Source organism: Chamaea fasciata, unplaced genomic scaffold, assembly GCF_029207755.1.
Source record: "Chamaea fasciata isolate MVZ Bird 193981 ecotype frontalis unplaced genomic scaffold, bChaFas1.0.hap1 SCAF_1, whole genome shotgun sequence".
Taxonomy (NCBI): Eukaryota; Metazoa; Chordata; class Aves; order Passeriformes; family Sylviidae; genus Chamaea; species Chamaea fasciata.
Genome location: NW_027094086.1, coordinates 107,886,982 through 107,902,027, shown reverse-complemented (window position 1 = coordinate 107,902,027; position 15,046 = coordinate 107,886,982). Strand labels below are relative to the sequence as shown.

The window sequence follows — 15,046 nt, the reverse complement described above, 5'->3', positions numbered from 1 at the left end:
GGTTGCAGTGGGGCATGTGAGGTTCAACCAAGGCAGAGACCTCTGGCAGAGCTGTCAGCAAACAGCTCCTTTTCCATCACATTTCTTTCTCTTCCTGGGCATAGCCTGATTCTCCTCTTTCCCACTCAGTGCTCCCACTGGGCTACCTCCCTTGACATCCACCTCATCCTATGGGGAGGGGGACAGTGCTAGGATCATTCTGCTTTTCAACCCACATATGTTAACACTGGATTTTAGCCCACAGCTCCAAGTATTTCTGCCCCAAATGTAATGACAAAGACCTCATTAATTACAAGAATGTTAAACTGGTCCTAATGGGGAGTTCTGTTCTCCTAAGAATTAAATATTTGTGGGCTTCCTTGTAAAGTTAGCCTGGAACTGCAGTCCTGGTGACCTGGATATTAGGGCATAGGTGAATTCTTACTCATGTAGCCCGTGATTTTACTGTTTGTCAGTGAAGGGTCTGTCCACTTGTCATCTGATTGTGCAAATTCACCTTCCATGTGAGCCGGGATTTAAGTTTCGCTGTTTTTGTCTGACTATGTGCAGAGGGAATTGCAGTCTTTTTTTTTTTTTTTTTTTTTTTTCCACTGGAACTTCCTTTCTTGAAACACCACCCCTTGGCAGTGGACCTGCTGACACCTCAGAGCAAGACACAGATAAAAAGGGCAGCCTGTCTTCCTTCTCCACACTCAGAAGCAAGTGGCAGAGACTACTCAGGAGCTTGGAAGCTGCTGGCATCGCAAGCATCTCAGGTAGAAACTCTGACAAGAACCATGTTCAGCAACACTGGTGAGTTTTTAATGCTTTATATGATATGTTAGGTGTGAGGTTTGGCAAGTCTCCTGCAGGGAGGATAGCAGCTCCAAAGGTTCTCACCCCTTTGATTGCCATGGGTGACACCTTGAGGAAAGAAGTTTTGGTGCCAGCGCTGCTCATAGGGGATCAGTTTGCTCTGGCTGTGCAAATTCTGCTTTTGACAGATTGGTAATTAACTGCAAGACTTAGCTCGTTTTTCATCACTGTTCTTCAACCTGTAGACATCTGGTTCTGTCAGTGATAATGGGAAGGAAATGCAGCTCTTTTAAACTTGCTCCACATCAGTGTTAAAAGAATTTCTTTCTTTGAAGCTACTTTATCATGTAGATTGTTGCTCTTTAGTGATGGCTGATAGCATCTGGTGGAAGTTTCAAAATAACCGAAGGGAGGATTTTTTTGGGCTTGAGCTCTGTCCCATGGCTGTCCTGCCTGCCCTGTTGTCAGGAGATCCTGCATCTACCTAGAAAGGTGCCTGGATCGCTCCTGCAGCAGCTACTGAACCAGCACCTCTGGCCAGCTCAGCTCCAGAATGCCCAAAACCCCTGGGGTTTGGGGATATAGCTGAGCAGATGCACATGTGGGCTGGGTGGAGCCTTCAACAGTTGGGAGCAGGTCTCCACGGCTTTCAGGAGGGGAGGCGTGTTTTGACACCGCTCTGAGTCCCTCAATTTCAAACCTCTGTACTTTGTACTGAGTGTGGATGAGCTGAAATTTTCCAGGAAATCTTGGACAACAGCATCTTTGGGATGTGATCTCACATCTCTGGGATGTACATGAGTGTTTTCCTGGAGGCTGGCAAAAATCAGGAGTAAATGCAGGTATCCAACTTGTGCTCTCTCTTGAAAAACTACAGTTCTCATCCTAATCCCCTTCTGTCCTTCTGAGCAGCCCTTGTTCCCACTGAAGCCAGGCATACTATAAATACCCTGCTCCATATTGATATGTTTTTTAAACCCATCATCTCCTCATCATAAGGGAAAAAAGGCCCCATATACTTACCAGTGCCAAGGTCTCATATGCCCATCTTTGATCACTGTTCTCCTAAAGGTCTGAACATCTCTCCAGGCAGGCAGCAATGCAGTGGGGCTTGTGGATTAGTGTAGGAAGGAGCTCTATAAAGGATAAATCATGGAACGAGGAGACAAAATACTGCCTTGAATTTTTTTTCTATTAAAAAAGAAAAAGAAATCTGACAGCATTTGGGGTTTGGGATTGCTTCTGCCCTGGCCCAGGAGCGAGCACAGACAGGACTCCCTCTCGCAGCCTGAGCCTCTGTCCTGTGGGCGGGCTCGTTCTAGGTATGCTTGGCTCTTCTATAAATCATTAATTTCCGTGTTGGCAAAGCAAGGTGCCTGCAGGCAGCCGGACACAAGGTGTGTGGGGGCCCAGCTCTGTGCCCAGGGCAGGAAGCAGAACAGGAAGACAAAAGCAGCAGGTGAGGGCTGCCCAGGATGAGCTGCAGCCAAGCCGCCTTGGATGTGGTGATGGGTGCGCCACTGGCTCGCTCTGAGGCATTCCTTGGCACAGGACACCGTGCCAGTCAGATCAGAGGGTATCACAGGTGTGTTTGCACAGGAATAAGTGCAGCACAACTGACTGGCAGTGCTGACTGGAGACAGGTCTTTGGCACAGTGCTCAGCATGGTCAGGCAATATTCCAGGGTGGCTGTTGTTAGTGAATCTTCCCTGTGCATCCTCAACAGAGGTTGACAGCATTGATGATGTCCAGAAGTGGGATGGATATGCAGTCCCTAAGTTAAGAAATGCTGGAAGGATGGATTTCTTAGGACCCTTTCTCACAGCTATCCTATGTGTTCAACTATCACATCCCCTTGCAGCCCTCTCCCAGGACCAGAGCTTTCTAGTATCTTCTCAGCCCAGCATCAGAGTTTTCCACAAAGAGCAAGGTTGAGCAGCTTTAGTGTTTGGAGATTTCTTAATGCTGAGGAAGATGCACTTCCTCTTTGTCCTCAAGAGGGTTAAGCAGCTAGTTCCAGCTGAAGTTTTTTGACAGAAATGCACACACACCCCGTTGCGCAAAACATCAGCCCAAAGCTGGCAACTGGCATGCAGCAAATAAACAAAAAGCACTCGAAGATCACATTAGTTAACGAAAGATGCTGGTCAATTTTAAGTCTATTTGTTGTACCACTTAGATCTGTTATGTAATTAAGATAAATATGGTTTATATATTTACTAAGAAGAAATACACAGAGGTAGTGGTCTGGTGGGGCCCCATGGGTGGTCAGTTCTGTTTACTCAAGGCTGCAGTCACTGCACAGCACAGGTTACAGGAGGAGGCGTGCCACTGATTTCAGCCTGCCATGGGACCAGCCCTGCATGTGGCATCTCTCACGCCACACCAGCTACTAGCAGATTCCAGCCTCTTCAGTGTTAGGGATGGCCCTTGTTGATACTGAAATTTGCGTGGTTGCCAGGTACCATGCAAATCTGTCAAGACATTTGGTGAATTAATCTCTTCAACCATTATGCTTTTGACTTGCTAATTTCAAAGTTACCATAACCCGTTTTTGCCTCTCCCACGTCTTCATCTGAATCACTCATGAGAAGAGTGCTTATGAGGTATTGTTACTCCCTACCTGTTCACACGGAATGCTCTGGCTTTTCCTGCCACCACTGGGCAGCCTGCCAAAGCCTGATGCAGTGACCCCCAAATCTCCATCATCGTTCAAAGCTGAGGGCTTTCTTTTGGCTCAGTTGTATCACTGGGTTGTGCCTCTTGAAGCTCCACTATTATGCCACAGCTCTGAACCACAAGCCACTGGGCACAGAGATGCTGAGGCTTTGCTTGGTGCTACTCGCATCCTGAGTTGCGGGAGAGGAGACAGTCATTTTAAATACTGTGTCTTAAAAATCAGCTGCTGTGTTGGGAATGAATGGGAGCAAGGCACTTGCAAGGGATTCTTGCTGGGGAGTAAAGCTGAAGCTTTGCTGAAGCCAAATGGGAAAAGCAGCAGTTGTCATGAAGGGGGCAATGCTTTGTGTTGAGTGTTCTCCAACAATCCATGCAGAGCAGGGACAATCTCCTGCCTTGCCCTCTGACTATCCGGCCCTGAGCTGCTGCAGTGTGATTCTGCCTCCTCCTCCCTCCATGTCTGCCTAGGGAGTCTGAGGTTCACCTCCGGGTATTTTTTTAAATTTTGTTTTATTTTATATTGTCTTATGCTAGATCACTTGTTACTCTAGGTACTTTGATGACTCACAGGGCTGCATTAAGAAGAAGAAAACTGTCTTTACTGAGAAAATTACCATCAATCTCTTGTTTTTTCTCTCTCTTTCCAGACTCCAGTCTGAAGGTCATTGGGGTTGACTTTCTGAAGAGCCAGAACACCCAGCAGCACCACACAGATGGGTACAACATCAAGAACCTGGTGGTGCGGCGTGGGCATCCCTTCCAGGTGCAGATCAGCCTCAACAGGGAGCTGAGGCCTGCCGACAAGCTGTCCCTGCGCTTTGGCATCGGTAAGCAGGAGTCTCTCTGTGGTCACCAGGCAAAGTCAGAGAGCCCCGGGAGCATTCCAGCTGCCTCTTCCTGGGACAGGCATTGCAGACCTGTACAACCCTCACACATATGGTCTTGGATTTATTTCTAGGTGAAAATCCAATGAAAAACAGGGGTAGCCTGCTGTCGCTGAAACCAGAGCAGGAGGATTTCAATGGGTGGAAAATCTCCGTTGTCAAGAAGGATGGCAAAGAGGTAGAGCCTGTGGGCAAGGGGCTCAATGCCCAGTACCAAGCCCATCAGAAGCTACAGAGCAAAGCATCCTCGTACCCCTGTCCTGCTTTCCCTTAGGCCTATGATTTTAGATGGGCCACAGCCTTGTCCTGCTTGGTTCATTGTCCTGCTTCGCCCTATCCCACTGCCTTCCCCTCTTTCCCTGCAGGGGCCTCCATGGCCCCCAGCTTTGCCACTCATGCCAGTTCTGTGGCACCACGTTTGTGCCATGCCTGTGGCGATGGTGGGGTGTCCCTCATGCCATGTCTCTTTGTTCCCTCTTCAGTGCCTGCTATCTGTCACCAGCTCACCCAATGCCCCTGTGGGCAAATACAACCTGCACGTGAAGACTGGCACTAACATTTACAAGCCTGAAAATGGTGTCATCTACCTTTTGTTCAATCCTTGGTGTGAAGGTGAGTGGTCCTGCAACTGGGAGCGATAATTACTCCTACCAGGGATTGTCCCAGATGGAATTTTGCCTCATATTTTCCCTATTCTCTTTCTTACATACATTGGTTTTTCTCCATAAAACACTGTAAGCAGCATCCTCATGGAGCCAATGAGAAGCTGGGCAATAGCAATGAGCCTGCTCCTCATTGGATATTCTCCAGTGCCAGAACATAGAGGGACATTTATCTGTCACATCTGTCTGCACCTCTGTATCATCCCTCTCTGTTTCCCTGAGACAGCCAAAGATTAACTGAGAGAATTGGACTGGCTTAAGATCCAGAAAAAAATAACCAGAATAAAAAATTGTGTGGTTGGTGGGCATCAGTTTCCCAGTTCTCTCTGCTGTCTACCTAGTAGTCTACAGTGTTCAGAAATAAAATTTTTGCAATAATAAAAGAGTGGTCAGATAGCAATGGACCTACAGGGGGAAGTTAAAGATTAGTCTTACAGGAAATTCTTTCATGACAGGAGCAAAAAAAAAAAAAGAGAATGCTGTATGTTGGTGTGAATATTGCATGCTACATCTGTTGGTGTGAATACTGCAGATCATTGGCTACCCCAGTTTAGCTTTCCATGGAAAATTTCATATAAGGTGTGCAAACCACCTGATGTCTGAGGGTTTGGGATTTTTTTCTCCAGATGATGTTGTCTACATGGCCAATGAGGCACAGAAGAAGGAATATGTGCTCAACGATACCGGCTACATCTATGTTGGATCTGCATACAGCATCTACGACAGGCCCTGGAATTTTGGGCAGGTAAAACATGGCTGTCTTGTCAGCTCTATGACCCTTCTTCATCCCTTTGGCATGAAGCCCATGAATAGCTCAAAGTGCTGGAATGACCCTGCCAGCTTCCCAGGGAGGGCTCACCTGTTAGAGTAATCTGTGTGCCTACATGTGCTCCCCACCCACAGCTGGAGAACGGGCTTTAGTGGCACATTTCTAGTCATATCATGTGAGCCCTGGTAAAGGATGTGGAAACTAGGGACAGGGTGTTTCTGCTTGAAAAAATTCCCATAAGGGAATTCCTGCTCTCATGCAACTCTAGGCGTTGTTAATCAGCTCATGAGACATGGAGAGGGCTGATGGGGAAAAAAAATCTGATTTACCTGTTGCATCATAGTCAGGATTAAAAAGGATAAAATTACTGGGAGAGGCTACCACCTTTCAAGTGGTGCCTTCACTGACAACTGTGTGCAGGACAAAATCAGCCACTCTCTCAGGAAGGGTGTTCCTGCACACTGCCTCTGAGATAACTCCAGAAGAGCGGAATGTCAAATTGGCTTGGTCTAGAGATAAGAGGTGGATGCCAGAGCAGATTTATTTGCACCCTGTACAAGCACACAGGCACCCAAGCAGAGCACCCTATCCAGACAGAAATCCCCACCAAAAAATGTTCAGATGTGGGGGTTTTTTTCTGGTTTTTGTTTTGTTTTATAAGTCTACAATTTTTGCAGGATATCTGCAGAATATATATCTGCAGGACACATATAGCCCAACAAAGGTGCTCACACTGATGCCTCTACACAAAAGGAGCCAAAGGGCATCATCTGTAGGGCTGTTCCTATCCTAATATTTATTCTGCCGCTAAGGAATGAGAATTGATATTGATATTCTGACAAGCTTCATTGGATCAGATGTTTGACATCTTTCTGAACTGGACCTCAGGGAGCTTTATCAGCAATTGCTAATTAGGAATCTTTGCTGTAATAATTAGCATTTACGTACCTTTCTTTCTTCCAAGGTTTATTTTGTACCTGTGTCAATAGACTTAATATCAGTGGAGATCTTAAATTTTCATTACTCTTGTGAGTAATTTGCAGAGCTGCGGGGATGTGACGTTGGTGACTTTTGTGCACAGGAGTAAAGATTGCTGGGTCAGGTTCCAACTGTGTTTGCAAGACACACGAGACAGGCTTTTGTCTTCCAAGGCTGGGTTTCATTTTAGCCCTTCTTTGGAGAGAACAGCTTTGGGAAGCCCCACAGCCTTGGAAAATCAATATCATAAAGGAAGTTTAGAAGTTAGAGCTAGTCATACATTTTCCTCCAAGTACATGCTTCACAGTGACAAGCAAATTAAGTTTTAGAGCGGCATATAAAAATATCTCCATTTTCCCCCAAAAACAGTTTGAGGAATTTGTCTTGGATGCCTGCATGTATCTGCTGGACAAAAGCAAGCTCAGTCTGACTGAAAGAAGGGATCCTGCAAATGTGTCCAGAGCCATGTCTGCTTTGGTAAGCCTCTCTCAGTGAAGTGCTTTGCCCCTCCATATCTTCTCTCCTCCTTACTTGCTCTTCTTTCCCTGGGACCATGAACACCATTTCAGGAGGCATCTGAAACAGATTCCTTAGGGAAACTGCAAGCAAAGAGACAGAGGCATTTTTGGGTGGAGGGAAGAGACAAACAAAAATACAGCATGTTCCCATCTCCAAAGCTTGCAGCTGCCCCAGTAGTTGTCCTTCCTCATCAGTTGTATTGGTGGGGCCAACGCAAAGGTTGTGTTTTCGGCAGGTAACTGCTCTCTATGGTGGGACCCTTTTGGAGCCCTGTGGTTTAAGATACAAGATGCAGAGTTAATCTTTACTGCCCTGAACAGAGATGCCACCTCTCTCTAGATATCCAGGTGGAGGCTTTCTAGCCAGAGGAGCCCCCAGCCAGCACCAGCAGCCTTCATGGTTCCCACATGGCTCTGGAGCACCTGGGAAGCCACAGGGCAGGCAGAGACCCTGGAGTTTAAGCCTCATCTGCCTCATCCCTTTATTTTTCTCCTTTGCACATGTGTGTGGCCACAGGTTAATGCCAATGATGACAATGGAGTCGTGCTGGGGAGCTGGTCAGGGAATTACATCGGTGGAACATCCCCTATGGATTGGATTGGGAGTGTCACAATTCTGCAGAAGTACTACAAAACAAAGAAGCCAGTCAAATATGGCCAGTGCTGGGTCTTCGCAGGAGTCCTCAACACAGGTAAGCAGTGACCTGCCTCCCATCTCTGACACCCTGATTATCATGCTAGTAAGCCAAGTTACTGTGCCTCTGAGCAACAGAGGTGGCAGGGTCTGTCTGTAAGGGGAGGCTGAGGGAGCCAGGACTGCTGAGCCAAAAAAAGAGAAGGCTTTTGGGGTCTGATCCTTGTGTGCAAATACCTGACAGGAAGGAGTGGGGCACAGACAGGCTCTTCTCAGTGATGCTCAATGACAAGACCAGAGGTGATAGGCACAGCCTATCTGAACCTGGGAAAGCAGCTTTTTTCACTATGAAGGTGGCCAAGCACTGACACAGGGTGCCCAGAGAGGTTTTGGAGCCTATATCCTTGGAGATGTTCAAAAGCCATCTGGACACCGTCCTGAGCACCTGCTCTAGAGGACCCTGGGTGGGCAGAGGGGTGAGATGAGAGGATGCCCACCAGTGTGAGGGATTTTGTGACCGTGTGTTTTGTCTGTCTGTGCTGCAGTCATGCGATGCCTGGGGGTGCCATCCCGCTGTGTGAGCACCTTCGATTCGGCCCACGATACGGAGGAGAACCTGACAGTTGACATTTACCTGAACGAGAAAGGAGAAAAGCTGAACATATCCTTCGACTCTGTCTGGTACTGCCAAATGGGAATAGTGCTTCCTACGCCCTGTGCTGCCTTACAGTGCCCCATTTCCCAGCCCCAGCAATTCCTTTGAGAATTTCACTACTGCTTGGGGTTTGTTGCCCTGGAGAGAGTGAGAGAGAGAAAGCCAGGGGGTTCACAGGGTTACCTGACAAATACCCATTAAATCTGCCCTTACTAAAGGGTTAAAGGAGGAGATTGTGACTCTTCAGGCTGTAACAACTCACTCCTTTTCTTTCCAACCCAAATGCGCACAGGAACTTCCACGTGTGGAATGATGTCTGGATGAAGAGAACAGACCTGCCAAATGGATTTGATGGCTGGCAGGCAATTGATTCAACCCCTCAGGAGCAAAGCCAAGGTAGGATTTGCCTAGAAAGGCTCTTCTGCAACTCCTGAGGGAGGCAGGGACATTTTGTGTGAAAAACATTCTTCTCAGTCAGCAAACCAGGTACTCCCCATGTACAACTTCATGCACTGGGGCAGTGACAATCTAAAGCAACAGGTCTCACTCCTGCCACCTCAGCCCAGGATGGAAGGAACAGCATTTCTTGGCAGGTGGAAAACAGGCCTTGTGGGAACATGAAAGTTCTTTCAGAGATTAGAGCACATCTAAGTCATTGGGGTCATGAGCCTGTTCATTGGTAGATGAGAGGAGTGACCACCAAAATTGGTGACTACACTCCCTGCACAGGTTCAGAGAATTTGAAGGTAGAAAAAACCCAAAAGGTTAATCCTCATCGAAGTGCAGAAGGTGAAATATTGCCTAGAGATCAAACACAGATGTCTGGAGGCAGTTGACTTCATAACCTGATACTGAAATTGGCGAAGGAAGAAACTTTCTTAAATAATTTTTAAGCATTAGAAAGCAGGTATACATTATTGCAGCACGCTGGACACCCGGAGGATATCTCCTCTAATTGGGTGTATCATGAAACTTTACAGCAAGGTATTTATTCCATCATGGTCATACACATTCCTTAGAGTACATCCTGGCTAATGCATAAATATTACTTCTCCTAGAAGTAATTTGCATGCATCTGCCCTTTACTGGAAGGCCTTTTATAGTCCTGGAGGGTTGTCTGAAGGGGTCCCTAGTGGTCATACTCACCAAGTACCCCCAGCGTTACAGACGTCCTTGCCTTGAACTTCCCTTTAGGCACGTGCTGTTGTTTCTTGTCACATAACACTGCCACAAAAGCCACTCTATTCCTCACTATCTGTTTATCTACTGGTTCCAGCTACGTTTAGCATCCTGTGTGGCTACTTTTACATTCTTTTGTCTGCTTCGTTAAAACACATTGCCCTTGTTTGGACAAGGCATCGTTAAGTTCCGTTCCTTTTGTCAAACCAAGCTGTGGCTTTCTAACCTTAAAATTATCTAAGTGAGGGGAAACTTGCAAAAGCTCCTACCAGACCTTGGTTGTCGATAAAAAATTCCCAAGCAGCTATGGGATAAATGAGAGGTTTTGGAGTTCATTTCTGAGTTGGAGGACTGTTTACTGCTAAGCATCAACTGCCATAGCCACAGATTCCTGCCTGTGTCTGAGTATGGAGCAAAAATTGGAGTCACCTGCTCGTGTTTGGAAAATCAGCTGGTGTTGAATGCCCTTTGCAGGTCGTTTCCAGTGTGGGCCGTGCCCGGTGAAGGCTGTCCGGGAAGGAGATGTGTACCTGCCCTACGACAGCAAGTTTGTGTACGCCGAGGTGAACGCTGACAGAGTCTACTGGCTCGTCAGGAAGGTGAACGGCAAGGACAAGTACTTCAAACTTGCCACGGAGACCCAGGATATCGGCAAGAACATCAGCACAAAAGCCGTGGGGCAGAACAGGCGGGAAGACATCACCCGGGAGTACAAGTACCCCGAAGGTAACAGCCCCCATCCTCTAACGTAGTGCCAAAGAGGAGACCCCGACCAAGCACAGCGTGTGTTGTTTTTAGGAGAAAACTGCAGGAGTAGCTGCAGTGGCAAACTCAGCGTAAGGCCTGGAGATCCTCGGGGGGCAGCATTGCTCCCGGGTATCCTCATGCCCGCAGTGACACCTATAGGCTGCTCTTCAGGGACACGAGCAAGCTTGCAGGCAGTGAAAGAAATGGGCTGAGTGATGAACCTAGTCGTCAGGCTGACCTTTGCTTTTTTTTCTTCATTGTTCTCCGTTTTGTCTTTCCATTCCCCAAACCATATTGGGGGGAAAAAAAAAATCCCACATTTCCTCCCCACAGTTCTCAAGATCCAGCCATGTTGTCCTAGACTGTTAAACATTTCTCAGTGAAGAGGGCAAAAATACCAGGCTGAAATATTTAAGAGTATGCATCCTCTAAATGGTCTCTTCCAGGAAATTCTACCAGTAGAATGCTACAGTTAGATTTGGTGGTAGCATAAACCAAGAAGCTGTCCTGAGCAGAGGCTGGAGGTGCTCTGACATCCTCTCTGCTTACCAGCAAAAGCATAAATAAAGGGAAGATAACTCTGGGTGAGGAGACTGAGATACAGCTGTCACCCATATTTTTCTTCATCCAGGCTCCAGAGAGGAAAGGATGTCTATGCAAAGAGCTTACAGCTTCATACGTCCTTCGGGATTGATGCCTCGTTCAGGCTATGCTTCAACTCTGCAGGGACTAGGAGGGAGCACCCAGCCTTTGGTCCTGAATGAGCCAGCCACCAAGACTGGGCTCCACATTGAGATAAACAATACAGAACCTCTGCATCCTGGAAATCCCCTTGAAATGGCCATCACAGTGAAGGTCTCTGCTCCTGGGAACTGGACCATTGACCTTACTGGCTCCTGCCAGCTGCAGTACTATACTGGAAAAGTTCAGGCCAATCTTGGAACTACCAAGGAGACCATCAATCTTGAAGGTCCATCTGGTAAGTACAGAAAGCTTGCTGTATTCTGTAGACTAATTTACTGTGGCAGTCTGGGGTTTGTACTGGCTCCACTAGTAGACCAGTGTATGGCTCTGTACTTTGTGAAGAGCAGAAATTGCCTGCTAGAATCTACATCCCTCTTAATTGCATTTGGAAGACTCAGTTACAGACTGGGGTCCCTCTGTAGCAGAGACCAAAATATGAACGCCCTGCTGCAGCTTCAAAGAGTTGGTTAGAAATACATGAGTGTGGGCAGACAGAGGTTTTCATGGTGTGAGCGAGATGTGCTGAAGTATCTCGCTCCTGTCCTCACTGTCTAAACATCAAAGATGTCAGTAGAGGCTTTGTGTGCATCCGTGTGGATCAGATCCCTCACAGGATTCAGATGGCTGGAAATTTCAGCCTTTTCTTGTTATTGTGTTTGCCACTCTAATTTGGGTGGTGGCGATGCTGGTGAGTGTTATTTTCTGAATTCTTTGCCCAAGCAAATCCTCACTTCACGACTGCCTGCCTGGCTGATCCCTGTAGCTGTTTGCTGCTGTGCTTTGCACATCTTTGAGCAACCTGGGTTGTGTTTTTGATCCCAAGAAATGTAACTGAAATTTGCTAAACAAGAGACTAACGAGTGATAAATAATTAAACAACTCTTGCTGATTCCTAGCATGACTCACTCACAAAAAAAAAAAAAAAACACAAAAACTTGGCTGTTGATGAGTGCTGAGTGTTTTCACTCATATACTGTTGCTGTCAAAATGCAACAGGGCAGGACACAAAGGTAGCCCCATATGTACATGCATACATATATACATACATATATACACTTAGGGAAAAGGAAAAGCATTTTTGGTTTTATTCCCAGAAATCAGGAAGCTTTGCAGCTAAAACGATGCTCAAGCGCCAGCACTGCTGACATTGTTGCTTTTCTGAGCTACTGGAAGTTTGTCCAGGCAATTAAAGATAAAATCTGAAGTGAAAGGAAAGCCAGCAATTTTATACCAGGCAGAGAAACCCTCAGGGGTGCAGGCTTAGATGTACCCAACCTCCTGCTCCTCTGCCTCCTCCTGAGTGCCTGGGCAGCCAGGGATGAGGGCTGCTGAGGTGCTGGATGTGAACCCAAGCCAGTGCTTTGTCTGAGCAGGAAGATCGTGGACTCAGCCACCCTTCCCATGGGCTGCACAGGCAAGTACCACCCACCCACCCGGGCTTCCCCCCACAGGGACTAGGCCAGAAGGGAAAGCAGGATGGTGTCAGCAAATATGGCTCATGCCATACCCTGGGACACCAGCCACCTGAGCTGACTTTGCCACCCAATTCCTGGGCTGGTGATGAAACATCGAGCTGTGTTTTCTTTCCTGCAGAGATGCAGATCCCCCTGAAAATAGCCCCTGACATGTACATGAAGACGCTGTCCTCCGTGGAAGATGAAGTGCTCATCCTTGTCACTGCCATTGCCGAGGTCAGGGAAACAAAGGACAAACTCACCAAGGAGACCTCAATGAGATTCCAGTATCCCCCCATCAATGTCCAGGTGAGGCAGCTGCCAGCTGGGCACCTGGGGTACAAGGGTTAAAGCTCTGCTCACTGCAGCACCACGGTGATGTTAGCATTCCCAGGGGGATCTCCCAAACAGCCGCCTCCTGAGATGCTCAGTTCTTGGCATCTTATTTGGCAATTCAACATTCATTTGAAGCTTGAAAGCAGCCATAAAATTAAAGTTTTATTATTGCCCCATCTAAATGGGGAAGGCATGAGCTGCTGGAGGGAAGGGCATGGGAGAGGACAGTTTGTACAGGGCCCACCTCCAAGCCTACAGCTCTCCCTCCTGAAGGAAAGACATGCTGAGAAACCAGCTGGGAAAACACAGTGCTTTGGGAGAGTGGAAAAGATATGAAGGGGTTTTCTCCCACCATGCTGGTGGTGAGCAAACCTGCAACAGGTCTGGCATCTTTATTCCCCCTCTAATCCCCAGTCTTTGGGTTTGTTTCTTTCTTTCCTCCTCTACCAGATGCCAGAAACAGCCAAACTGTACAATGACTTCAGCTGTGCATTCATCTTCAAGAATAAGCTGAATGTGATCCTGGAAAACTGCAAGCTGCTGGTGGAGGGCTTGGGCATATTTAAGATGACAACATTTGATATGGGGTAAGGAGATGAGCCAATGAAATGACCATGGCAGGACTCTGCTCTGTTTATTTATTTAAATATCCTTGAAGAAGCAGTTAGGGGATTTGGAGTAAGAGGGACCTTTGCCAGCTGTGTTTGAAACTGCACCACATTTGGCCAGAAAGACCCACACAGCCGTTGACAGGCTCAGGGCAGAGGGGCATGACAGGGGCTCCCCCCATGCTCCTGCTGTGCTGCCTGACAAGTGTGAGCACAGCTGCTTCCTTCTGAGCTGAATCTTTGGTGTTTCAGCAGTATGGGGAACTCTGGGGAAGGTCCCCAGGATCACTGGGACCACCAGGCAGTACCACCCTGCCCCTTTTGCTGCAAATTGGTCATGGGAGGAGAACACACACCCTAAACACATGCAGTGACTATTTCTTTAAGATAAATTCTTCAAAAGTGGCAAATAACCTTAATTCATGCTGAGACTCTTTTGGTTTTTCCTTTGTCCTTAGGGATATAATGCCTGGCAGGATCATGAAGTCTGAAATAATATGCACTCCAACAAGACTAGGAGAGAGGAAAATCGTAGCCAAGCTGATCTCAAACCAGATCAAAGGGATCTCTACAGAGAAGGCCATCACCATCACTGAGTAGGATGGGTGCCTTGCAAGTGTGCAGATGTTGGCCTTGCTAAATGTATCACGCCACTAGCCACTTTCTGCCTTCTTAATTGCTGCACAGTACTTTTAAAGTAAAGAGAAAAATGCCATAAAGCTAAGGGAATTAGACTGGCTTAAGGGCACAGTTGCCTTGATCACAGTTAATTGTGATTCAATAAAGGTTGTGAAAATTGACTGTGATTTGGTTTGGTGATATTGTCACACTGGGATGGCTCTGAATCCACAAGGGGATGTTCCCATCTCAAACCAGGGATTGGAGCTCGTGTTGGTACCAGCTTCAGCCAGAGATGGGTGTGAGCGTGGGAGGGGCAGCAGTGCTGTGGTCCTACATGGAAGGACACACATGGACCTCACTGCACCAAGGGCTGTTGTGCAGCTCAAGGAACATTTCAAGCAAATCCCTCCTGGGCAATTCCCTCTTCCTCCCTGCTCACCATCTCGGGAATGTACTAGCACGTGCCTTTCCTTGTCTTTAGAGCTCAGAAAGAGCAAACCCAGCACAGTCTCCCCAAACAGCACTTTTCATACATCTTCCTATCTCACTTCTTTTGGGGGTTTTCAGACATTTTTGGAAGAGATGCCATCTGCAGCAGCAATGATTACTAATGCTTCCCTAGAAATGTACAACCCCTATTCTTCCCTTTCCACTCTGAACACTGCTGGACTACAGGAAGAACCTCGATGGCAGTTATGTCAGGAGCTTTTCCAGCCACAGTCACACTGGAGTAGGCAACAGCTGTGCACAGTTGGAGCCCACCACTGCACTGCACACCCCACA

General features: G+C 47.4%; 1 protein-coding gene across 1 annotated transcript; it reads left to right on the top strand.

The window, feature by feature from the left end:
• Window positions 1–710: 710 nt before the first annotated feature.
• TGM4 (transglutaminase 4) lies at window positions 711–14,442 on the top strand. Its single transcript, XM_066177828.1, has 14 exons — window positions 711–792; window positions 4,122–4,301; window positions 4,433–4,536; window positions 4,841–4,970; window positions 5,647–5,765; window positions 7,137–7,244; window positions 7,803–7,977; window positions 8,465–8,600; window positions 8,867–8,970; window positions 10,228–10,479; window positions 11,132–11,479; window positions 12,838–13,007; window positions 13,485–13,621; window positions 14,101–14,442. The coding sequence occupies exons 1-14, from the start codon at window positions 777–779 to the stop codon at window positions 14,240–14,242; spliced, it is 2,121 nt and encodes a 706-aa protein (XP_066033925.1). The 5' UTR covers window positions 711–776; the 3' UTR covers window positions 14,243–14,442.
• Window positions 14,443–15,046: the final 604 nt, after the last annotated feature.